Below are 27499 nucleotides of genomic sequence, written 5' to 3'. Positions count from 1 at the left end.
CAGCCAAAATAAGCCTATGGGAGATGCAGAGACAAGCAGGGGAAAATCTGGCAGAGGTGCCAGAGGCTAAGCAGAACCTTGGGCAGAGAGTGAAGGAGTTCAGCCAAGCCTCGAGTTCTGCCATGGCTCCGGCATGTGAGCTTCCTCCATGGAGTGGTTGCCGACCGCCATAGAGAGCCAGGTCTAACATACGACTCATATACACTCAGACCTACATTCTGTCACTCAGACACCATGGACTCTATACATCAGTGGCTAGGTGAGAGGAGCATGAGGCACCTGGACCTCCCTCCAGGTACCCCTTCTGCTCAGGGATACAGAGAGGTGCCATTGCACACCGAGGGGGAGCACCAGCCAGCCACACCGAGATTGTTCTCTCAGGGCGCTCGCAGGTTGAGCGGCTGCTCCCGTAGGCAGGGCCGAAGGGGGTGCCTCTACACCCATGCAGGAGACCCCAAGTAGGCTGGAGCCCTCAAGGCCTCGGCCACTAAGGTAATCGCATGCAATGGGGCTTTGTTCACAACAGGCTGCCCTCAGCTGTGGATGTTGGGGTTGCACACCAAGGCAGAAAAGGAAAGTTAAAACATTTTTAGGGCATAATGGTGGCACAGGTATTCAGACAATGTACAAGGGCACCACATCCACAAACATTCACTCCCTCCACCACCGACGCACAGTAGCAGCAGTGTGTACCATATATAAGGTGCACTGCAGGAATTCATCAAGGCTCCTTAGACAGCACCTTCCAAACCCACGACCACTACGATCTAGAAGGACAAGGGCAGCAGATAGATGGGAACACCATCACCTGGAAGTTCCCCTCCAAGTCACTCACTATCCTGACTTGGAAATATATCACCGTTCCTTCACTGTCGCTGGGTCAAAATCCTGGAACACCCTTCCTAATAGCACTGTGGGTGTACCTACACCACATGGACTGCAGCGGTTCAAGAAGGCAGCTCACCACCACCTTCTCAAGGGCAACTAGGGATGGGCAATAAATGCTGCCAGCGAAGCCCAAATCCCGTGAATAAAAAGAACTTCTTCACATATATAAAGGTTCATATCATATTTGTTTCACTTGATCATGTGCATTTTTTAGTATGTATGAATTCAGAGGGAATGTTGTACTATCATGTTTCATGGTTGGCAATCATTGATAAATGAAAGCTACTGAGAGAAATCTCACATGTAGTGGCAACATTGTCGCGATGTGTTCGCATTCAGTGTTTATTGCATGGTCAAATGTGCAAGTTCATTTGTATTCTCAAGGCATTGCAATATGACTGGATATGCTACCTGTGGTGGTCCTTCCAAATATGCCATGCTAAGGAGAGTGGCTGAAGTTACTTGCTGCTATGATAAGATATGTGTACTCATGGCCATGTCACTGTGGGCAAGGATCAAGAAACTCGCTCATAATAGCTTCAGTGACTTACTTGCAAGTGCAAAACCTACATCCTGGGGTCAGTCTTATCTTTTGATTATGTGCAATAAACATCCACTTCCTTTGACTTTTTAGGGGGTAGAGGACAAGGGTAGTGAGGTAGCTCTGGGTGGAGGGTGACAGAGATGGATGCACATTCAAAGCATGCAATGATTTGCAGACCATGTACTGCTGATCAGGTGGGTGCCTCATTCCTGCACAAATCAATTAAATAAGAGCAGATCTCTGATAGCACTGGCACTTCTCTCCATTGCCCTGGCACATTGGAAAGGGTGATTTCTTGAGCCTCTTCCTCATATTTCTCTCTGTCATCCCCATCTGAGGAGGAGAGCAGCTCCTCCATGTCCTTGTCTGGTAATTCCTCTCCTCATTGCAATGCCACATTGTGCAACACACAGCAGACCATGACAATTCTGGATACTCTAGCTCTGCAGCACGTATTGCAATGCTCCGCTAGATTGTGCAGGCAGCAGAAGCACATTTTCAGCAAGCCAATGGTCTGCTCTACAATTGTCCTGGTCAGGAGCTGAGTGGTCTGCCAAGGCCACTCAGCTCCTGACCTCGTTACAGCCTTGGTTCAAACATGGGCAAAAGAGCTGAGCTCCAGAAGGGTCATGAGAATGACTGCCCTTGACATCAAGGCCAATTTTGACCAAGTGTTGCATCAAGGAGCCCTATCAAAACTGGAGTCAATGGGAATCAGGGGAAAGCTCTCTGCTGGTTGGAGTCATACGTAGCACAAAGGAAGATGGTTGTGGTTGTTGGAGGTCAATCATCTCAGTTCCAGGACATCACTGCTGGAGTTCCTCAGGGTAGTGTCCTAGGCCCAACCATCTTCAGCTGCTTCATCAATGATCTTCCTTCCATCATAAAGTCAGAAGTGGGGAAGTTCACTGATGATTGCAGAATGTTCAGAACCATTTGTGACTTGTCAGATACTGAAGCAGTCCCATGTCTAAATACAGCAAGACCTGGACAATATCCAGGCTTGGACTGACAAGTTGCAAATAACATTCACACCACACAAGTGACAGGCAATGACCATCTTCAACAAGAGAGAATCTAACCATCGCTCCTTGACATTCAATGGCATTGTCATCCCTGAACCCCTCACAATCAACATCCTCGGGATTACAGTTGACCATAAACTGAACTAGACTAGCCATATAAATACTGTGGCTACAAGAGCTGGTCAGAGACTAGGAATCCTGCAGCGAGTAACTCACCTACTGACTCCCCAAAGCCTGTCCACCATCTACAAGGCACAAGTCAGGAATGTGATGGAATACTCTCCACTGGCCTGGTTGAGTGCAGCTCCAAAATCACTCAAGAAGCTTGACACCATCCAGGACAAAGCAGCCAGCTTGATTGACACCCCATCCACAAACATTCACTGCATCCAGCACTGACGCACAGTAACAGCAGTGTGTACCATCTACAAGATGCAGTTCAGCAACTCACCAAGACTCCTTAGACAGCACCTTCCAAACCCACAACTGCTACCATCTAGGACAAGGGCAGCAGACACATGGGAACAACACCACGTGGAAGTTCCTCTCCAAGCCATTCACTATCTGGACTTGGAAATATATTACCTTTCCTTTACTGTCACTGGGTCAAAATCCTGGAACTCCCTTCATAACAGCACTGTGAGTGTACCTACACCAAATGGACTGCAGCCGTTCAAGAAGGCAGCTCACCACCACCTTCTCAAGGGCAACTAGGGATGGACAATAAATGCTGGCCCAACCAGCAATGCCACATCCAATGAATGAATAAAAGAAAATCCATGCGCTGCCTTCCAACACTCCCCCACAAGGCTGTGGGGATGATGGAGGGAATAGCCCTTGTCACCCAGGAGGGGCCTCATGTGGCTCTCGGAGCTAGGAGTTGCGTAAATGAAAGCTCCCTGGGAAAAAAGCAAAGACCTGAGTAATTTATTTTCTGTGGTTGCAGGCTAGTTAATGGAGTGAAAGTTCTTGTTTCACAAATGCAGCTGGCTGTTCCCAGGGAGTTCAAATGGCCACACAAGTGCAGTCAATCACCCTCTGACTCCCCAAACTTGTCCACCATCTACAAGGCACAAGTCAGGATTGTGATGGAATACTCTCCACTGGCCTGGATGAGTGCAGCTTCAAAATCACTCAAGAAGCTTGACCCTGTGGGAACCACATGGTGGCCCTGAAGCACACTGCTCTTGTGACTTGGCATTGGTTGTGAACTGAAAGCCCCTTCTGAATGAATCACTGGCATAAAAATTCAATGCCACAGTCACCTGGAGGGCAACTGGCATTGGGTTCTCTCCAAATCCATGGAGCTGCAGGGTTTATTGAAGGAGCGTGCACTGGTCAGTGACTGCCTCCCAGAAAAGCCTGAGTCATCTCCGGCACTACTTGTCAGACATTTGAAGGTAGTTGGTACACAGTCTGAGCATGCGCTGACACGCCAATGCTCATCGATGATGATGACAGCTGTGGTTGCCTCCGTCCTGACCTCCTCTCCCTTGGCTGGTGTCAGCTGATGGCCTTGTGGCCTATTTTGTTGTTTGGCGACAGCTCTCCTCTGACTTTATTTCAAGAGCTTTCAACATGGGGAAACCCAAATTTTGGCTCCCACCTAATTAAGTCCTCCCCCCCACCTGCCTCGTTTCCAACTCCCAGAGGCCCCATTAAATTCCAACCTAAGGGTGAGGAGTGGTGGGGGGACCTAAGGAGGAGAGGGACAACACAAAAAGTCAAGGTTAAATAACTAAATTACGTGGGTGTGGGGGCAGGGGTAGATATAAAGCTGGAGGAGACAGTGGAGATGGGTAGAGATGCAATGTTTCAGCTTAATAAATTGGAGGATTCAGTGTGAGGATGGGGAATGATGGAACTGTGTGGAACAGGATATGTGTGGCTCCATTTATAAATGTAAAAGACATAAGTAAAGGTCCCTATTAAAAAGATAGGTTTAATGAAAATCTGTTGTCGCAGTTTCCTCACCATGTTGAATGATTCCATGTTCAAGCTCTCTACGGCAAAGCTCCACTGCTTCCGTCCTCGATGAAGCTTCCCCCTCTTTTATTAGCCAGTCAATGATGTCACAGCTAACCATGGCACGCTGGTACTTCACTCCATTTTCTTCTTGTAATTTCATGATTGCATCCTCAGAATTTATAAGCCTGTCAATGTGTAGAGATATAAAAATCCTGAAATGAATATAGTTTGGAAGCTAGGACATTCTAGACTCTCCTAATGGGCATCAACATCACCTTGTGCTAACCTGATAGAAAGCATGAATTCAACAAGCACAATAGGCAGGCCCATTAATCGTTGCTTTTCTGGCTGGGCTTCAAATACCACCAAGCCCAAAACATATTAAGCAACCTCCTGCAATCTGGAATGTGTGTGCCCATAAAAAATAAACCCACTTATCAGTCTGAGCTAGCTTCTGCGTATCTGCAATACATAAAAGATGAAGGGACACCATTAATCGCCCTTCATGCAAACATAAACGTCACCAAATAAAGAAATAAATGGATATATCAGCAGTATTTACTGTGATTTTACAAGCCTCCAAAGTACTGACTTTATTATTTGGTAGTTAGAATTATAGAATGATACAACACAGGAGGAGGCCATTCAACTCATTATGCCTGCGGCAGATTTTGGTAGAGCTTTCCCTCAACCCTGATCTTTCTGCATGGCCTTGAATATTTTTCCTTCAAATATTTACCCAATTCTCTTTTGAATGTTACTATTGAATTGGCTTTCACCACATTTTCAAGCAGTGCATTCCAGATCACAGCAAATCGCTGTGTAAAAAAATGCTTCCTCATGGTTCTTTTGCTCATTGTGTGTCCTCTAGTTACTGGAAACCATTTCTCCTTCTTTATTCCTATCAAAAATGTTCATGAATTTGAGCACCTCAGATTAACTCTTAACCTTCTTTGCTATAAGGATAATAAACACAGCTTCTCCAATCTCTCCACATAACTGAAATCCCTCATCTCTGGTACCATTCCAGTAAATCTTTCTTGTACCCTTGGCAGGTCCTTGACATCCTTCCTAAAGTGTGGTGCCCAGAAATGAACATAAAACTCCAAAAGAGACCAAACGGTTATTTCATAAATGTTTAGCATAGCTTCCTTGCTTTTGTACTCTATTCCTCTAGTAATAAAACCAAGGATCTATAGGCTATTTCTGGCAGCCTTCTCAACTTGTCCTGCCATCTTCAAAGATTTGTGTACATATATCCCTAAGACCACTTTGTTCTTGCGCCCCCTTTAACATCGTACCATTTAGTTTATACTGCTTCTCCTCATTCTTCCTACCAAAATGTAACACTTCACATTTCCCTGTGTTAAATTTCATCTGCTTTGTCTGCTATCTGCTATCCATTTCACCAATTTATGTCCTTCCATAGTCCTTTACTATCTTACAGATAGATTTTTGGTCTCTCAGGGAATCAAGGAATATGGGAAATGTGCAGGGAGGTGGAACTGATCAAGCCCAAGATTAGCAATAATCATACTGAATGGCAGAGCAGGCTTGACAGACCATATGGTCTACTCCTGCGCCTATTTCTTGTGCTCTTGTGTTCCTCATCACTTACTACATTTCCCACTCACAAGGAAAAAACATTTGGACCATTGCTCTTATTTCCGAGTTTTTACTGGTCTTCTGTTTTAAGTTATACAAGACCAGTTCAGACCAGTATTATTTCCCTTTTTTTACTGTTTTTTTCATTCTGGGCAGTTTTGTATCAGTTGCAAATTTTTGAAATTATGCTATGAAAACCCAGTCTAAGCCATTAATAAATAGCAAAGAGATCAGTGGTCCTTCCGATTCCTGGGGAACATCACTGTATATTTCCCTGCAGTCTTGAAAACAATTGTTCAGCAATGCTCTTTTTTCTGTCCCTTAGCCAATTTTGTACTCCTGCAGCCATTGTCCCTTTAATCCCATGGACTTTCATTGTACTAATAAGTCTATGCTGTGGTACGTTGTCAAAGTGCCTCAAACACCTTTTGAAAGTGCATATACACAACGTGAACCACATGATGTTCATCAACCTTTCCACCACTTCACCAAAGAACATAATCAAGGTGGTCAAACATGATTAGACTTTAATAAAACCATGCTGGCTTTCATTTCTTAGCTAATACATTTCTAAATGACAATTAATTTTGTTCCCAATTTTTGGCTCTAAAAAGATTGTGCAGGGAAGATGGTGGTAATTTCACTGGACTAGTAATCCAGAGGCCCAGGTCTATGCTCTGGGGACTTGTGTTCAAATCCCACCATACTAGCTGGTGAAATTTAAATTCAATTAATAACTCTGGAATACAAAGCTAGCCTCAGTCATAGTGGCCATAACATCGATTGTTGTAAAAACCCATCTGGTTCACGGGTGCCCTTTAGGGAAGGAAATCTGCCATCCTTACCCAGTCTGGCCTATATGTGACTCAAGGCCCACAGCAAAGTGGCTGACTCAACTGTTGCCCGTAATGGCCTAGCAAGCCACTCAGTTCAAGGGCAATTAGGGATGAGCAAGCTTGGCAGCAGCACACAAAGAATAAAGGGTGGAATTTTACGCTGGCAGGATTTTACGATCCCACCAAAGGCAATGGACTTTTGAATGGCTCACCACATTTAACGGCTTTGCCTCCAGTGCAAAGGGGCCATAAAATTCTGCTTTAAGAAAGTTTCCCCACCCACAACACCAGGCAGTAGTTCCAGGTTTTATCCTTTTTTTAATCAGGTGTGCAACAGTTACAATCCTCTAATCCTGTGGCACCACTCCAATATCCAAGGAAGATTAATTGTAACATTGCAGTCAGAGCATCTGTAATTTCCACCCTTACTTCCCTCAATAACCGAGGATGTTTCCTATTCAGACTATTCATACCTTTTCTACCTGGAGGACTGCCAACCTTTTAAGTATCTCCTCTATCTATTTTTATAATATCTAATATTGCTACTGCTTCCTCTTTCACAGCTACACTGGTGGCATTCTCTTCTTTAGTGAAGTTGGATGCAAAGTACTCATTTAGTACCTCAGCCATGTACTCTACCTCCACAAGATCATCTCCTTTTTGGTCCTTAATTGGCCTCACCCTTCCTTTGTCTACCCTTTTCCTATTTATGTGCTTATAAAGGTCTTTTGTGTTTCCTTTTACGTTAGCCATTTAACCTACTCATACTTTCTCGATGTCCCTCTCAATCCCTTTGCTTAGATCTCCCCTGCACTTTCTATATTCAGCTTGATTGCTACTGCATTATTAGCTTTGCAATGGTCATAAGCCTCATTTCCGTGTCTCATTTTAATTGCTGTATCTTTAGTCATCCATGGAGCTCTGGCTTTGGATACCTTTCCTTTCCCAAAATTAAGAAAGAACTTGCAGCTATAGAGTATCTTTCACAAACTCTGGATGTCACAAAGCATTTTACAGCTAATGAGGTAACTTTCAAGTGTAGTTACTGATTTGATGTAGGAAAATGCAACAGCCAAGTTACATCCAGCATGGTCTGAGAAAACAGCAATGAGATAATAATCAGATGATGTGTTTTAGCAATATTGGTTGAGGAATAAATATTGGCAAGACACCTGGATAATTCCCCTGTTCTTCATTGAATAGTGCCACGGGATCTTTTACATGCAACGAGGAGGCAGATGAAGCCTTAGTTCAACATCTCATAAATAAGCCAGCACCTCTGACAGTGCAGCACTCAATTCATACTACATTTTGAGGTGCAACATGAACCCATTATCTTCTGATTAAGAAGTTAGAGTGCTATCACTGAGTCAAGGCTGACACCATTAAGGGAACACTTGCTTTCATCTTTTAATGGTGATAGGGTTCTGAGGAAATTTCAATCTGTCTTTTTTACAAGTGGTAATGGACTTCCGTGTACTTCTAACATTTCAGTTTTAATTTCAGATCTCCAGCATTTGAAATTTTCTCTTCAATTATTACTAAATATAAAATTCTTCATGGGCATTGAGCACATACATGAGGATGCTTAGAAGAAAATTTGTTATAACATTTTTATTTATTAAGTATCAAGAGGCAAAGTTACTTTGTAATATTTTCAAGTAAGGTTGATATTTTTTCATGAATTGCAATATCTGAATTTGAAAAATGAACATTCTCCCAAATTAGGAAGCTAAAGAAGGCACTAGACTGGACCAATCTAACTGGAATCAGTTTGTCTCATCTAGTTAGGGTTGACATTCAGCCACTACCATGCAAAATAACTACTGTAATTGTAAAGCTCATTGACCTGACACTGAAGGATATCAAAATGAGATAGACAGATTGCAGAGACAGATATGTAAGGGCTTTGTAAGCAACTCACTTTTCATATAAACTTTGGCCCCTCATAAACACCTTCACTTCCTTATTTAATGGGAATGTTCCATCATCTTTTCGGAATCTGTACAGCAGTTTTGCGTCCTTAAACTCTGAATGTCCATCACAAACTAAAATGAAAAAAATGTTTTCTAGTGATTAATTTAATTTTATAACAGTGCCATTCCAATGCAATTAATAATCTTCCAATGAGGCAAGATTCATTTTGACATTATAATAATGCATTGATCAGAAGGAAAGTTTTGCATTTATATAGCAGTCAAAATTGTAGAGGAAACACATGGAAACTCGAGCTCTCAAATAGACAGAACTTTAATATATCAAACATCCAAGAATTGATTCCACTTCCATCATTTCCATATGGAATGAAGCTCCAGAAGTTTTTTTTTAAAAAGCAAATTTTCACTTGAGATCAAGGAAAGTGACTGCAGAAGTAATCATACAGAAGTGAAAACGTGGAACTCCCTACCACAGCAAGTTGTTGAGGTGAGTAGTATAGATACATTTAAGAGGCGGCCAGATAAGGGTATGAGGGGGGAAGGAATAGACGATTGTGCTGATAACTGTATGAGGAAGGATGGGAGGGAGCTCAACTGTAGCATCAATGCGGCATGGACTGGCTGGGCCTAATAAGGAAGTTCAAATATCTGCATGCAGGTGATTCATTGTGGAAGAGGATCTGGTGTCGTATCATCATTCAAACATCATCCACTTTATAAGAAAACTGGTTTATTCTGAAATAAATAGGCCTTTCAAACCAATTTCCAAAATGGAAAGATTCTCTTTCAAACTTCATTTGCAAACTAGATTTTAACTATTGCTGTTTCAATCCCATTGATACCATTTGGTCATTTCTTAAACTTAGTCTTAATCAAACATTTGGTCAGGATTGTTTCTTTGAAACTTTTCACATCATAAATATTACGGAACCATGGAGGAGGTCATGAGTGCTCCTGTGTTGGATAACCCTAAACTAGCCTCTAAGAATTCCTGTAAGTGTACAAGGGTAGAGGAAATTTGCAGTAATGGCTTAGTGGATAAATGCAGCATGTAACCGGATACAGAAATTTACAGACCAAAATGGGTTCTAGGTTTAATCCCTGTCTCTGAGGATTTAGCTGGTCTCAAGGGTGACTGGAATACTTATACAATTGGTCTAAGCTGGAGAGAGAAAGGCAAAGGTTAATCAGTAGTTGATCTCCTGAGCATTATTCAGGGATTATTGTTGGAAAAGTATACACATGTCGAGGGGGTCAAGTTCAGCTACAATGCCACCATAGCCATGATCTTGCCTATGAAGCACCACATGAATCCTACAGCAAGTAGAATTGCCCTGTACCTAAGTCACCTTCTTTATGACAGCAGCGAACATTATATGGAAGTTCTTGTAGTTAAAGGCTAATCCTAGACAGTCCTTCAGAGAAAAAGATAGAATGAAACATGGAGTATAATAAAGTTCTTAAAATAGCCATGTACTTAAGACTGGACACATTATGGTCTTGGCTGCATTGTGTAGTTACCCCGGCTAAGATATGTTTTCCTAATTAAGGAAACACCTTTATCCCTTGGGGTTTAATGGTGCTGCAGTTTAGCTCAGGTTATTCAACAAATGATCTCACCCTTTTACATTTGGATAATTGAATGCACACAAGGTTAATACTTAACTTGAGAGAAAGCACTGAAGCTGTATATGTAGACAAAATACTAGGATTACTTTTTTCTATCACCATATGATTTTATGATTCTATTAGCATGCAATACTCCCACTTCAAAGGATGAAATGATTAACAAAAAGATATCGTAACCTATGTTATTAGCATTATATATAAATGTTGTGGAAGACGTAAGCCAGTACATATTTTAAATCAATACTTACTGAGGTCTCCAGTCACATTTTTCATTTATTAGCACTATCATTCATGGCAGTAACTTTGTTGCTCAGTAGACAAAATATTAAAGATTTCTTTCTCTTTACTGAAAGCTTATTATAATTAAAAGCTTACAGTTTGCAGTGATTACATAGGGTATATGGGACAGAAACAGGCCATTCAGCCCAACCAGTCCTTGCCAGTGTTTGTGAAAGACTGCATAATGAAGTCTAGGAAACCATTAGACTGAAGTTAAAAATAGTTCTAAATAATAATTTGCATTGAGTTTTATTCAATCTAAATTACAGTGTAACTTTCACAGTTGAATTCCCCAATACAAAGCTTCATGTAAATGGATCGTATAATATGGAATTTGGCTACAGAGGCCAGAGTAGCTGATTCTCAGCTCACACAATTTTCCATCCATTAATTTCAATAGACAGAAATCATAAAGGACTTGAATCAGGCATCATGGCCTCCACTTTTAAATTCTCAATGTGTATGCCTGTTGTGCAAATATATATTTGGGGGCACCAAATTGTCAAACCTACCCCAATATTCTTACATTTCTTGTGAGCAATGGAGAGGAACCTCTAATACATGCGTCATATTTGCTCCATTAACCTTTGTGTAAGGTCAGGTTCAATTGCAACCTTGATAATTACCATGCTGCAAAAAGTAAGCACACCTACTAGTGAAGAGTATTGAAATCTTGTTCAATAATCGTACATGGTGCTTTAAGTCTTTAAACTATTAAAGTTTTTAACAAGATATATGCCAATATTCAGACATTTTATGTAATTACAGTACTGCTGATTCCAGCACAAGTTATTATTAGAATCTTCATACAAGCAAATATCACAGACACACTGAACAGAGAAATAAAGAGCACAAGAGAATTTAATTTCAAACAAAGCTGTTTGCTGTAAATCTGGGAAAGTACAAAATGTGTGCACAATCTGACTGTGCAGTATTGGTCATTTTTGTCAAAATAATCGCAATACAAGAGTCAGCAAGATGTCAAGACAGGTTCACAGATTTCATGATGTTAATGGCTGAATAAGTTTGTTATGAGCAAGTGTAGAATTATACTACAGTTTGTGCAATACAATGAACCATTAACCAGCCAGTCAATGTGCAGTGCTCTAGGGAATTCAAGTTTGCATGTAACTATTGACAGTAGGTTGCTTTTTTTGTATATACAAAAGGTTGTGTTTTCCCTCCTTCCTTCCACATAAATTTTCTCCCCTCCAGCAGACATTGGGCTAAAAATGAGATAAGGCCTATTGGTGGGCAATAGGAATCCAAATTCACAAAGCACAATTACCCTGGCCCTGATCAAAGTCATGCAGCTGGCATGCAAACTTCATGCTGCCTTATTATTATTAATCTCCACTATTGCAAAATGCAGTCCAGCACCAAATGTGCTGTTGACTGGCTGCACACTCTGCAGGGGACCCAGGTTCATGTGAGGCTAGCACTAACTAAAGCTCGCCTGTACATAAAACCAGCCTACAACTATTAAAGGGAGGTGCATCTGGGCAGCAGCAAGTGCTGGAAGCGGATGGCAGAGGCTTTGTGAATAGGAAAATACATGAGAAATGGTGCAGTAGGAAAGAAAGAAGCCCCAGGTTCTCGATGCAAGACAGGAGATCTTAGTGCAGGACACGGAAAGCAAGAGACAGTGTCTGTCTTTCTGCAGGGGACCAGGAGCCCTCCAGACAAGCACTTCAAAGGGAATGGGAGCAGTTAACCATGGAGACAAATGCCAGAAGTTTGGTCCTGAAGACCTGGCTGCAGTGCCAGAAAAAGTTCAATGGCCTCACGAGTGATTAAGAGCAATGAATTCATCTTCAAACGTCAACAATATCCTAACAACTGGACCACCAACCTTACACTGCTCAATAAGCTACATTCCCATCACTGATCCACTAACAACCTCTGGCAAACAGGATTCATGCCTAACATGCAAATGCTTCACTTCACCCACTTACCATTGTTACAAGTTCCACACCCATATCTTGCAGCTTTCACATACTAACATCTATGACAGACACATCCTCAAAGCACATTCCAACACATGCATGCACTTCCCTGCCTTTTTGCATAACAGGAAGCAGCAACAAAGAACTGATTGAAGACAGGCACAGCTGCATATCCTCACCCCGCTGGAGGAGACAGTACTCCATATTATTTTTCCTACTGTTACAACTGGTGTTGCTGAAGTCATCCAGGATGATGCTGTGTTTCTGCCTTATTCACCCTCCCAGGTCCCACTTTACCCTCATCCTGCAATCTGTTATAAAGTACAAGCTGCAGATGGTTTAACCATGTATCACATGCTTTCCACCCACCACCCGCCTTATACATTTATGCTTTCTGATGCCCGAGACTTGCTGCCTGGCCAGCTAGTGGTGCATGATGATAAAGGGCAAGGAGAAGAGCACACCACTGAGGATGAAGCACTGTCACTTGATCTGAAACTTGCAGCCACCAGCTCCAATATTTTGTTACTCACTTAACGGGTGGTATAGAGGCAGGATCTGCATGTGGTGAGTCACTGGGCATGAGAGGGCTGCAGCAAGGCCAAGGAAAAAGGATAGCATGTGTGCCAACTCCCCGGAGTGCAAGGCTGCAGGTGAGTCTGCTGCAGAGGACTCAGATGATGGCTTTGATTGGGGCAGCATACAGGAAAAGGCTGAGCGGCATGCACACCTGATACCTAACCCAGGCCCGCCAGCAACCTTGTTGTCAATGTAGATGGTAGGAGTCCAGTTCGGACTTGGTTCTGACTTCACATAGAGCTTGGAGTCTGCCCTTTCCTGCATGGAAGTGGTTGCTAACTCCATGTTAGAAAAGGCAGACCCAGCTCTGATGCAGCATGTGGTGACCAATGTCACAGCTTCCACTGCAGCACAGACTGAAGCCATTCAACATCTCAATGCTGCATTGGAAGCTTAGATTGGGGTCATGAGATCTATGCTTGGTGCCATGCAGACTCGGACTGCTGCCATCATGGCTGCAGATACCAGGGGCTTGGGTCTCTCCAGCAATCTCTGCTCCAACACATTACTTGGATTGCTGAGACACCAAGAAGTGGCAGTGATTATGTGGTACGCAACCTCTCATAGGATGACACCATTTGTACACCCACAACTGCCATTCCACCAGTGCTGTTGTCCATATATCAAAGTGGTGTAGCTTGAAGCCAGAACCTCAAGGCCCAGTGCTGCTCAAGCATTCTGCAAGACCACCTGCAGTCTCCTTCACTGAGTGTCAGCAGCCTTCCAGATGCCATGCTGCAGTTGGGGCACTGGACAGACAAATGCACCTCAAGATACAAAGGGATGAATTCATCCTGAGAATATGGCCACTTTTGTGGACAGAAATACCTTCTAACACAACAAAAGAAACCTAACAGAAACTCAATTTGTATGGGGCAAAATCTGAACTTGAAATTTCATGATCTTTTGCACTGGTTTGGTGAATCTCAGGGGAATTGTGCGGAAAAAACCCTCAACCTAGCAGAAACTCCAAGCCAATACACATAGCAACAGAAACACTTCCGATACTTGTTTATGTGAGTGCGCTGTACATTTCGCTGTTCTATTATTTGGGTGTAGTCGAGCTAGAAATTAGATGGTTAAAAACGGTTCAGAAAATGTTCACATGAAAAAACTGAACTCACAAAAATAAACAATTTATGACTGTATATAACAAACACTGCAAGAGTCACTCCCAGGATCCTAATCCTCGGGTGCAATCCTCTGATGGACATTCTACACTTCAAATACATTTACAAAGTGTAGTCACACAATCAAGTCTATAACTAAATTAAAGAATGAGGACTGCAATAAATTCTCTGCATAAATGTAAGGTTCATGCCTCACCACTGACCTCTTAAAAATCAGATTAACATATAAAGCAATGTGCTTTAATTGGGCCCTCTTCCATTGATCTTGTTCAAATATTACATCCTAATTAATCAATCAACATAGGTGGCAGTTTGAAAGAGCAACGAGGACCAAGCACGTGAGGAAGCTGAATTAGTATTAGCAGAGATAGACTCAAGAGAGCTTTAGCATTACCAGTACAAGGAAATTTAGTTCCTTTAAGCAGTCTTGAACTTACACATGGAATACTATAACAAAATGATTAACATATTGAAATAATTCCTTCTTGTTGCTTTTCTAAGGGGGCTACTTTTAGGTGACTTGACACTATCCCAGTGATTACAGTTTAAACTGAACTATTGGAAAAGATAAAAACAAAAAAACTGCGGATGCTGGAAATCCAAAACAAAAACAGAATTACCTGGAAAAACTCAGCAGGTCTGGCAGCATCGGCGGAGAAGAAAAGAGTTGACGTTTCGAGTCCTCATGACCCTTCGACAGAAGTTGAGTTCGAGTCCAAGAAAGAGTTGAAATATAAGCTGGTTTAAGGTGTGTGTGTGGGGGGCGGAGAGATAGAGAGAGGGGGAGGTGGGGGGGTGGGGGGGTGGGGGGGTGTGGTTGTAGGGACAAACAAGCAGTGATAGAAGCAGATCATCAAAAGATGTCAATGACAATAGTACAATAGAACACATAGGTGTTAAAGTTAAGGTTGGTGATATTATCTAAACGAATGTGCTAATTAAGAATGGATGGTAGGGCACTCAAGGTATAGCTCTAGTGGGAGTTTTTTTTTTTAATTTTTTTCTTAAATAATGGAAATAGGTGGGAAAAGGAAAATCTTTATAATTTTTGGAAAAAAAAGGAAGGGGGAAACAGAAAGGGGGTGGGGATGGGGGAGGGAGCTCACGACCTAAAGTTGTTGAATTCAATATTCAGTCCGGAAGGCTGTAAAGTGCCTAGTCGGAAGATGAGGTGTTGTTCCTCCAGTTTGCGCTGGGCTTCACTGGAACAATGCAGCAAGCCAAGGACAGACAGGTGGGCAAGAGAGCAGGGTGGAGTGTTAAAATGGCAAGCGACAGGGAGGTTTGGGTCATTCTTGCGGACAGACCGCAGGTGTTCTGCAAAGCGGTCGCCCAATGTAGAGGAAACCACATTGGGAGCAACGAATGCAGTAGACTAAGTTGGGGGAAATGCAAGTGAAATGCTGCTTCACTTGAAAGGAGTGTTTGGGTCCTTGGACGGTGAGGAGAGAGGAAGTGAAGGGGCAGGTGTTGCATCTTTTGCGTGGGCATGGGGTGGTGCCATAGGAGGGGGTTGAGGAGTAGGGGGTGATGGAGGAGTGGACCAGGGTGTCCCAGAGGGAGCGATCCCTACGGAATGCCGATAAGGGGGGGTGAAGGGAAGATGTGTTTGGTGGTGGCATCATGCTGGAGTTGGCGGAAATGGCGGAGGATGATCCTTTGAATGCGGAGGCTGGTGGGGTGATAAGTGAGGACAAGGGGGACCCTATCATGTTTCTGGGAGGGAGGAGAAGGCGTGAGGGCGGATGCGCGGGAGATGGGCCGGACACGGTTGAGGGCCCTGTCAACGACCGTGGGTGGAAAACCTCGGTTAAGGAAGAAGGAGGACATGTCAGAGGAACTGTTTTTGAAGGTAGCATCATCGGAACAGATGCGACGGAGGCGAAGGAACTGAGAGAATGGGATGGAGTCCTTACAGGAAGCAGGGTGTGAGGAGCTGTAGTCGAGATAGCTGTGGGAGTCGGTGGGTTTGTAATGGATATTGGTGGACAGTCTATCACCAGAGATTGAGACAGAGAGGTCAAGGAAGGGAAGGGAAGTGTCAGAGATGGACCACGTGAAAATGATGGAGGGGTGGAGATTGGAAGCAAAATTAATAAATTTTTCCAAGTCCCGACGAGACCATGAAAGATGATGCTCCTCTGATGTCCCAGTGAGTCAGTGAACTAGTTGTTATGGGTACTGAGGTATTCTTAGCAGACAGTACAGTCAGTACCCGGTATATGCTGTGAGGTTGGAGAGTCGGACAGGGAAAGATGAGGCCTAAAATTGTGTCAGCATTTACAGTTTAGAAAAGGGTTTCTATTTTTAATCACTATCTAGTGATCCATGCTAGAAAACCAGGCTTAAATATGTTGGTAAAATTATTGCCTAGGCTCAGATGTGACCACTCAGGCAAGGAGACATAGACCACGGCCATCAGGGAAATACATCTTCAAGACAGGAAAAATTGTATAGAGAAACAAGAGGATATTATATCAATTATAATTCTTCGTAATAATTTATTTTTTGAAAGATCTTATGATATTTTCATCTTTATTGCACTTACTTCAAATAGTTTGAATAAATTTATATTTTTTAGTATAATTAGTTAGTGAAATTGCTATAGGTTTGCAACTAAACTAAAATGTTCTTCATTATTTAGCAAGTCATTCTAATTCTATTTTTAAAATTGTTAATAATTAATACAGATGAAAATGCATATTCATTATTCACTCGTCAGCCACAGTAGTATTTTAAGTCTTGAGAGCTGAAGAACAAAATACAAACTGTGTCATTATAGAAGGACTAGCTATGACAGAAGTAGTATTCAATCACCTTGGGCAGACTTACAGGGCAATAAGAGAAGTTATGCATTAAGGTGTGCTAAAGGCCATCAAAAGATCAATGGAAGGCTAATACTAATATTGGGAGAGATACTTGCCTGGATGAGTGCAGCGCCAACAACACTCAAGAAGCTTGGCATCATCCAGGAGAAAGCTGTCCATTTGATTGGCACACCTTCCATAAGCATTCACCCCCTCCACTACCAACGATCAGTGGTAGCACTGTGTACCATCTACAAAATGCACTGCAGAAACTCACCAAGGCTCCTTAGGCAGCACCTTCCAAACCCACGACTTCTACCATCTGGAAGGACACGGGCAGTAGGTACATGGGAATACCGCCACCTGGCAGTTGCCCTCCAAGCCACTCAGCATCCTGACTTGGAAATAAATTGTTGTTCCTTCACTGTCGCTGGGTCAAAATCCTGGAACTCCCTTCCTAACAGCACTGTGGGTGTACTTATACCACAGGGACTGCAGCGGCTCAAGAAGGCAGCTCACCACCACCTTGTCAAAGGCAATTAGGGGTGGGCAATAAAAGTTGGCCTAACCACAACACCCACATCCCGTAAATGAATTTTTAAAAAAATATTTATGAGATGACTGTCAGGTCTTCAGCAGTAATCCTGTGGTTTCAATTTTCCTCATATGGACTGAAGTGGAAGAAAAAGAAAGAATTGCAGTTATATAACCTTTCATGACATCAGGAGTCCCAATGTCCTTTACAGCCAATGAAGTGTAGTACTGCAATGTACAGAATTTAGGATAAAAGGGTCATATTTATAAATTAAGGACAACAAAAGACAAAATGAAATATAGGAGGACCAATTTTCGAAAAGGGTGTTAAGTATATGAAACAGATTACTGGCACAGATGGTGAAACAAAAAACCTTAATGGATTTCCAGAAAAAGCTAAATAGTTCTTGTTAAGAAATGGGTTCAGGTTATTAGCAATACATAAAAAGCTTCTCCTGATAAGACTGTTACTATCTTACTATGTTCATATTTCCTAGCATTTTATATGAATGACACATACACAGAGCAACACAAGATCAATATTCAGTTTTTCATTACTCTATTAATTCTGTTTTTTATTACTCTATTAATTATGTTGCATCATTATACTTAGATTTATTTACTTGAAATCCTTGGCCACTTGATCCAAAGTTTTCCATTATTCCTTCCACTGATTCCACTGATTAGGATTAGGAAGCATGCTGGGTGGGAGCTGACTTGATCAATGACATTCAACCCAAATTCACTCTCCATTAGATTTATCAGTCTTAATGATACAGCTGAGAAGGGATTTAGTCCTTTTTCATTATGGAATTAAAGACATATGGTGTAAATGGACTGTGACAGTAACATACCATGATGAATGATGTTATGATCCATTAACTTTTGCATTAGTTTTATGGCTGTCTCCCTGTCAGGTGCCTCTTTATGGTCTATCAACCAATCAATTAGCTCTTTAGCAACAAAGCAGTTTGGGTAGGTTCGCAGATTATAGCGACGGTCTTTGATTAATTTTCCATCATGCAGTCGGAGCCTGATAAATAAAACAAAGCTATATTACAATTTTCATCAACAAAATATTTCTTTGTTAAACAACTAATTTTCAAAAGCTCCATTTGCAAATGCCAGTCAAATTCTGTTCAACAATTTTAAATTCAAACTCAAACCAGTCATGGTCCTCCTACATGTAGTAGGCCAAAGTTATCAAAAATAATTAGAGTAACTGCTGTGGAGTTTCATCAAAAAGAAATCAGATAAACTGCTTGGATTGAGTTATTGAAGAGCAAGTCAGAGAAAAAAATATAATTTCAAATTTGTGACAGATCTCAGAATTGGCCTCCAAACAACCAAAAGAATCCTGCAACTCTAAAATAGCCAATGTAAATCTATCAGTTCAATATTTCGTTACATTGTCAATTTTTGAAAAGCTTTATTTAAACAGTGAAGACTAACGGGGTAATGGCTTGGAAAAGTTAATAGGATAGATTTTCCAAAACAGTGCAGTTTGAAGGTGCAAAGTTCACCAAAAGTGACGTGTGCTGATTGCACACAATATTTGTGGCCCACTTATCATAATTGTGCATAGCTCCAAGCGTGGATTTGGCTATGTCCGAGGAACAAGCAAGCAGGGGAAGAAAATTGCACGTCAGGAAAATTTAAAGTAGGCAATTAAAGAGCAGTGGCAGAATAGAGGACAGAATTCGTGCGGCTTCAGAAAAGACTCAAAAGGCTTTGCAATCTATCTGCCAAGAGTGAAGGAAAAAGAAGGAATTAAGAAGTGAAAGGAAAAAAATGAAGAAAAAGGAAACCCAGCAAGCTTGAATGAATTTACATGAAAGTGAAGAAGCAGCCTAGCACATAACTCCTTGCCTGAAGTTTCTGCCAATGCATTTATCACCACACGTTTATTTCGCATAATTATAATCTGCGAACCTGATACAGGTTTCAAGTGCATTGGTAAAACAAAGTAATCCCTTTAATCTGGACCTCTGCTCACTGTGGAACACTAGAAACTTAACTAACTAACCAATGGGTGACAAAGTTCTGATGAAAGGTGCGGAAAAAAATTTAACCTTCCCTTTCTCTCCACAAATCTTGCATTTCCAGCATTTTCCGTGTCTATTGCCAACAATGTAGGGAATGATAGATAGAAAAGTCTATACAGGCTCTTCAGGAAACTGATCAGAACAGCCTTGTATAAACAGGCTTGTCCTAGTATAGAGAATGTAATGTTATTTTACACAACAGTAATGAAACAGGAATCGAGGTATAACCATTGCAAACTGGTAATATCCTGCACAATGTATACTTCATCTGGATTTGAAATATCCTACCCCCTATTAATTCTATTTGAACTTAGCCCATTTTAATTGGGCAGAAAAGCTGGCAGATAAAAGGGCAGCCCAGAAAATAGGTACAGCCCAAAAACATTCTAACCAAGTATAAGGAAGTTGCAGTAACAGCCAGAGTTTCCTGAATGAAGAAGATTAGGACAACTATGAAGTTTTAAAAGGTGGCCTCCAGTAAAAGAAAGGCTAAAAGTAAAGAAGTAAACAGGGATCAATCTCAAAAGATGAGAAAGAAACAAATAGGGAAATAGGAAAGATTAAATAGAGAGTGTGATAAAAGAATAGATGTTTATATTAAGGACAAAGGCAAGAAATTTGTCAAAGAATAGGTAAGACCACTGAAGGAAAGAAGGCACCCTGATTGTACAGGTTGAAAGAACAGCAGAATTATTAAACTTGCATTTTATTTCTGTCTTTACAAAGAGAGTAAAGGAAGGATGGCAGCAATAAAGGAGGAGACAGGAATAAATGGTAAATCGAAATATTAACAAAGTGACATTAAAAGGGTCAATGGACTTTAAAGTTGATACGTCAAACAGCCTGGATAGTCTATTCCAAAATACTGAAGATTAGTTACTAAATATAGTCGGAGCACTAACAATTATTACCTCAAGTTATTTGGAAATAAGCACAGAACCAAAAGGACTGAGTACTGAGGCAAATGTTCTCCTATTAAAATAAGGAGAAATAAATAAGCCACATAATCATGGACCAGTTAACCTCGAACTGGTAAGTAGGGAATCTGCCAGTGATCATAATAAGGGAAATATGGGTGAATACTTCGAAAGGTGTAGGTTCATAATGGACAGTTACATGGGTTTATAAAGCACAGATCATGCCTGTCTAACATAAAACATTCTTTTCAGGAAAATTACCGAGCAGATAAATAAATGAAATGGCCGTAATATGCTTAAACTTCCAGGGGGCATTTGATGAAGTGCCATTCGAGAAATTTATCAAGGAGATTAATTAAAAGTATTAAAAGAAAGTATTAAAAGTAAAGTGTCAGCATGCACAAAGGAGTAGCTAAAAGAAAGAAGGGAGTAAGCAACAAAAAGATGATACTTGGATTGGTGAGATGTGACTGTGATCTGACTGAAGAATGTGTGTCGGAACTTCTCGTTCGTTATCTATTTTATAAATTGAAAATCCTTTATCTGAGCACACCTGTACCAACAAAACCTTACTTCCTGCTGTCAACATCCCCCTCCTCAATATAAATTCCTATCTCTACATTAATAATGTAATAAGCTGTAATTATAACCTCCTGTCAATGGTGGTGCTGTAGCACCTGAAATTAATGTTTCTCACCTCCTCAACATGCACTACAGAAGAACTTGCATGTTGCAACCAACACTACTTCTCTGCCTCCCAGATTTTACTATATAATTATAAATGATCATACTAAGGTATTCAAAATGATAGAATGTATAACTTTAAAAAAAGTACAGAGTTGCATCTGCAGACCTTAGTCCTCTAACCCCTGCTTCACCTTAGGACGATATTTGGTCTCAAATTCACAAATACAATGGTGGAGGAGGAAAAATACAGTATGCTGAACTGATACTGGACACAGATATTGAGGATATCAAATTTGCTGACAGTACCAAACTACAGAGAATGGCAAACTGTCAGTTCAACGTAGATGACTGCAAAGTAATAGCTTAGGAAAAAAAAACAAAGAATGGAAACATATTGTAAATGGCAGAATTCTCAATGTAGTGGAACAACTGAAAGATCTTTAAAACTAGAATAACATAGAAATGGAAAAGAGCTTGTAAATTTTATGTATAAGTGTGTTACAGAAGCAGGAGGTGAGTAATTTCAACAAGACTTTGATTAGTACACAATTTGGAGTACTGTTTAGTTCCACATTCCTAGATTTAAATGGGTTATTGCCAGAAATATTTTCTTTATTCTTTCATGGGATGTGGGTGTCATTGACAAAGCCAGCATTTGTTGCCCATCCCTACTTCCCCTTAAACTGATTGGCTTGCTAGGCCTTTTCAGAGGGCAGTTAAGAGTCAACCACATTGCTGTTGATTTGGAGTCACATGTCGGCCAGACCAAATAAAGACAGCAAATTTCCTTCCCTAAAGGAATTAGTGAACCAGATGGGTTTTTACGACAATTGACAATGGTTTCATGGTTGCTTTTACTGAGACTAGCTTTATATTCCAGATTGATTTATTTATACTGGGTATAGTTATCAGGAAAGGTTTAAAAAATAAAGTTGTATACAGTGAGGATCAATGGGAATCTGAAAAGTGTTCAAAATTTTGAAAAATATTGAGAGGGTAATTGGTAAAAGATTATTTCCACAGATCGGTGAATCAGCAACAAATTGAGGATTATACTAGAAACATGGATGGGCATGAAGGATATTTTTTTCCCACACAAAAGGTTTATTAGTGTACAGAATGCATTAACACTAGTAGATATTGAAGCTAAATCAACCTGCAAGTTTAAAGGGGTCTAAATAAACACAAAGAAGAAAAATATTAAAAGTTACAAGGGAAGAAATTAAGAAAATACAATTAAAATAGATAGCTCAAATGAGGACGTAGTATTTTCACAAATAGATTGAACTAAATGATCTCTTTTAGAGTTGAAATTTCTATGGTATCACTGATCTTGTCATTGTATCATCTTATGAATAAATAGAGCCTTCTATGAACTTTACCAAAGCAACGTCATTCTTTTCACTTCAATATCATGGAAAATGCAAATGTGTCAACTCATCCACATGGTTATTATTTTCACTGGCTAAAAGACAGATTGGAACCTGATGCTTTCATCTGCACAGTGTTTGGTTAATAACAACATAAACCATGGTAGTCCATAATGTTTTTGTTTAACTGCACAGTTCAATAGGACCCATTACCCCCTTCTCAATGTAACTGGGGATGAGCTTTACTGGCATCATCCACATACCAAGGACAAATAAAATAAAATTCTAGCTGACTTAAAGCTCATGATTGTGCTTCACCTTTTCTAGGTGTGTTCCCTGTGGAATGATCTTTGCCAGAAATGAGTGTTCCTTGGTTAGAGGGTAAGTAGATGATGTGGAAGAGAAATCCAAGATGGAATAGTTATATATGGATTCTAGACAAAGTAAACTTATGAATTGAATGCTCTTTCTTCACTGAATTATTTCACATTCTTATACATTCCTAGCCTGGTATCATATTCACCTTAAATATTCCTAGTTACAACCTATTTGTAAAATGTCTACAACTATCAAAAGTTGCTAAGGCCCCATAATTATTGATTATAAGTCCTGCATTATTCTTACCATTCCCTTTTGTAAATACTAAATAAAAAGCAATTATCAAAATTTATCCTTTGGCTTCCTACATTAGTTTAATCTTTGGATCGTTTTACGGATTTGTTTGTTCTTGTATATTGATACAACACCACATTTTAAAAAAAACTGCTGCATCAATAAATAGCAAACAAGCCAGTACAATGGCACTATAGAACACCAATGTCATAATGCCAGCTTCTCCTCCTGGCCAGCTATCTTCAGCAGCTGGATGTTGACACTATTAGAAACAATTTGAGTTCTTCCAAAAATTATGGGATTAAGTTTGAAAAGCTTTGTTATCAGTGTGATGTCTTCTAGCAACAAGCATCAGTTGTAGAAACATAGAAACTAGGAGCAGGAGTAGGCCATTCAGCCCTTCAAGCCTACTCTGCCATTCATCATGATCATGGCTGATCATCCAACTCAATAGCCTGCTCCCACTTTCTCCCCATGTCCTTTGATCCCTTTCACCCCAAGGGCTATATCTAACTCCTTCTTGAAAACATACAACATTTTGGCCTCTACTACTTTCTGTGGTAATGAATTCCACAGGCTCAACACTCTCTGGGTAAAGAAATTTCTCCTCATCACAGTCCTAAATGGACTACTCCGTATCCTCAGACTGTGACCCCTGGTTCTAGACCTCCCCACCATTGGGTACATCCTTCCTGCATCTACCCTGTATAGTCCTGTTAGAATTTTATAGGTTTCTATGAGATCCCCCCTCATTCTTCTGAACTCCAGTGAATATAATCCTAACCGACTCAATCTATCCTCATATGTCAGTCCCGTCATCCCAGGAATCAGTCTGGTAAATCTTCGCTGCATTCCCTCAATAGCAAGAACATCCTTCCTCAGATAAGGAGACCAAAACTACACACAATATTCCAGGTGTGGTCTCACACTCACTGGCTCCCCCTCATCAACTCTACTAGTTACATCCTCAAAAAATTCCAGTAGATTTATCAAGCATGATTTCCCTTTTGTAAATCCATGCAGACTCTGCTGAATAAGAGCTACAACATTATAACCCAATTTGCCACCCATTTCCACAGCCAGCAAGGCTTCATCTGGCACTAGGACTTTGCAAAATGACCATACACATATGCAAGTCCAGCATATTTCAGACACTTTGTTATAGATGCAAAACAATCTTTTTTTAAAAAAAGTCAGTCAGTATCTCCTGCTAGAGAAACAGTTAGCCTTTAAGTTATCCCAAGACATGCCCAATGCAGCAATTAGGCTATGTTCCAATGGTTATATACAGCTGTACCATGGTAGCAGCATGATGCTCCTATTTTTATAAAACAGTGTATTAAGAACAACAACTTGTATTTTTTAGCACCTTTAATATAGTAAAATGTCAAAAGACTTTTCACAGGAGCATTATCAAATGAAATTTAACACTTATAGAGATATTAAGACAGATGACTAAAAGCTTGGTAAAAGTGGTAGGTTTTAAGAGCCATCTTAAAGGAGGAGAGGTAGGGAGGTATAGAGAGGGAATTCCTGAGCTTAAGGCCTAGGCAACTGAAGGCACACCAGTGGTAGAATGATTAAAATCAGGGATGCACAAGAGGCCAGAATGGGAGAAGTGCAGAGACCTTAGAAGATGGTAGGGCTGGAGGAGGTAACAGAATTAGAGAAGGGTGAGGTCATTGATGGATTTGAAAAAGCTGGGAATTATAAAATGTAGGTCAGCAAGCACATGGGCAATGGTTGAAAAGGTCTTGGACACAGGTAGTAGAGTTTTGTACAAGCTTGAGTTTATGAAGTGTGGGAAATAGGACGCTCACCAGGAGAGCTTTGGAATAGTCAAGTTTAGAAATAACAGAGGAATGGGTGAGTGTTTCAGCAGATGAGCTGCAGCAAGGGCCAAGTTGATCGATGTAGAGGAAACCACCATTGGGGAGACCATACACAGACTGGGTGACTGCTTTGCAGAACACTTCCAGTCTGTCCACAAGCATGATCCAGACCTCCCGGTCACTTGCCATTTTAACAGGCTATCCTGCTCTCATGGCCACATGTCCATCCTTGGCCTGCTGCAATGTTCCAGTGAAGCCCAACACAAACTGGAGGAAGAGCACCTCATCTTCCGACTAATCATTTTACAGCCTTCCAGACTTAACATTGAGTTCAACAATTTTAGACCATGAACTCTCTCCTCCATCCTCACCCCCGTTTTTTATCCCTTTTTTTCTACATTCATTTTTACTTTTGATCCACTTATTTTTATTTTCATTTGTATTCATTCATCCCATTGTTGTATCCTCTTTTTTTATCCCCCTTCTATCCCATTTTCTATCCTTTTTTTCCCCGGTACTGCCCCTCCCCCATCAGATCCCCAAAACGGCCATCTGTCACTTATTCCATGGTGTTCCTTCACACAATGCCACCCTTGTTCTGCTATTACAACATTCTGCTTTCTTACCTTTACACCACTATCAGCACCTTTTTTTTTAGCACTAACCACTCCCTTTGTCCTTTAGTTCATGACATCTTTGTCAATCCTTTCTTTATCCCCACTTATCACTGGCCTTCTATCCGGCTCCACTCAATTAAACAGTATAAATTTCATCACATTTCCACTTCTCTTCAGCTCTGAAGAAGGGTCATATGGACTTGAAATATTAACTGTTTCTTTCTCCACAGATGCTGTCAGGCCTGCTGAGTTTTTCCAGCATTTTCTGTTTTTGTTTCAGATTTCCAGCATCCACAGTATTTTGCTTTTATCTTAGTCACAAATTAGAGACTGTGGAGGGGTTGAGAGAAGTGGTGCTGAGGTGGAGATGGGCAGCACGTAGATGAGAAATAGGAGGGGGCCAAGAAGACATCTTTGGGAGGCTCCTGACTTACCATGAGCATTATCTCAGGAGGTCAATCTAGCTAGTGGGACATGACAGGATGATGACAAGGGCTGCAGCATCTCCACTCAATTAAGTGTCATCAAAACACGCAAGATTAAACAGTGCTATCCACATGAGAGATCTTCTAGTCCGTTGTAATATAATGATGTTTCTGAATAGTATCAGCATAGGGCACTCTATTCTTTGTAAGGCACAAGGATCACTGTTATGTTAGATACCTGGATTTAGCCTTTTGGCGGCTTCTCCTACTTTTCCCATGTACCCATTAAAACTATACCGTTCTAAATAATTATGCCAACATTTTCAAGCTACAAAATTGACTCACCTTTTACCTCAACCAACCCAAGTAACAGAAATTCGTCAAGAATCGTTTTAGCGGGATATAATTGGAAGACCAGTTGTGATTATTGACAGTAACGTACAATAGATGAAGTCTTATCTCGAGCAGAGCGTGTACTACTTTCCCTGCTAAGCAGCCTTTTATGTACCCGTATTTCTGTGCATCTAGTTACAGAAATAATTAAGCAGCATGCTATCTTTGGCAGAAACTTAAAAGGCGTTTTCAAACAACGCGGAATGTGTCACTTTTTTTGTGGGAAACATTTTTATCCGGGATGAACAGGACGGAACGCTTCATATGAGTCAAAAAGCCAACCATTGTCAGATTCGTAAATATTTGCAAATTTTACTTGATGGATACGCATTTTCCACACTTTTGTTTAAATACACTGGGGTTTTCCACACATAATAGTCGTGCAGTAATACAAACGCCGCGATCTCCTGTATAGACATCATGCTGTCTCCATACCTTAATTGCTCGCCTGTAATTAGTACTTCAGCCTTGTAATGCCTTTCAGTTGCTTTCTTTTTCACGCTGTTCTGAAGACTTTCCATTTTTGAATAAAAATCTCGTTCAGGTTTGGCCGCCTGCCTAACCTCTGTGCTGTCTGCACCTGCTGGCTATGGTCAGAACCAAGAGCCCCGGAATCCCGGCTTCCTGCGGTCAATGTCACAGGCTGCTGAACGGGTTGCTCAATCATGATAACTTCCAGTGTCCCCCATTCAACTTTACCTTTCTCGGATTCTGCCCTCTCTCGGTCTGTTTTGTATCCTGGGAGTTGAACAGATTGCCGCTAATTGAATACATACTGTAATCTGATCTGTTATCAGTAAAGGGCGAGATTAGCAGCAAACCGTAGCAAATGCTGTAAAACAGGCAAAGCCTTTCGGTGCATATAAATCAGTACATGTTAAACCAACTCTCAGA

General features: G+C 41.0%; 1 protein-coding gene across 1 annotated transcript in view; it reads right to left on the bottom strand.

Annotated features, from left to right (window-relative positions):
* The window catches only part of LOC121287519 (DEP domain-containing mTOR-interacting protein-like), a 75931-nt gene extending 48805 nt beyond the window's left edge, over positions 1-27126 (bottom strand). The window contains exons 1-4 of the mRNA XM_041205453.1: positions 27041-27126; positions 18562-18740; positions 8791-8914; positions 4432-4610 (exon numbers count right to left, since the gene is read on the bottom strand). Coding sequence (XP_041061387.1) covers positions 4432-4610; positions 8791-8914; positions 18562-18740; positions 27041-27126 — 568 coding nt within the window. The remainder of the gene's footprint in view (positions 1-4431; positions 4611-8790; positions 8915-18561; positions 18741-27040) is intronic.
* Positions 27127-27499: the final 373 nt, after the last annotated feature.

The sequence above is a fragment of the Carcharodon carcharias genome, chromosome 14 (assembly GCF_017639515.1).
Source record: "Carcharodon carcharias isolate sCarCar2 chromosome 14, sCarCar2.pri, whole genome shotgun sequence".
Classification (NCBI taxonomy): Eukaryota; Metazoa; Chordata; class Chondrichthyes; order Lamniformes; family Lamnidae; genus Carcharodon; species Carcharodon carcharias.
Note: the sequence above shows the minus strand (reverse complement) of the source record. Positions and strands in the feature narration are given on the sequence as shown.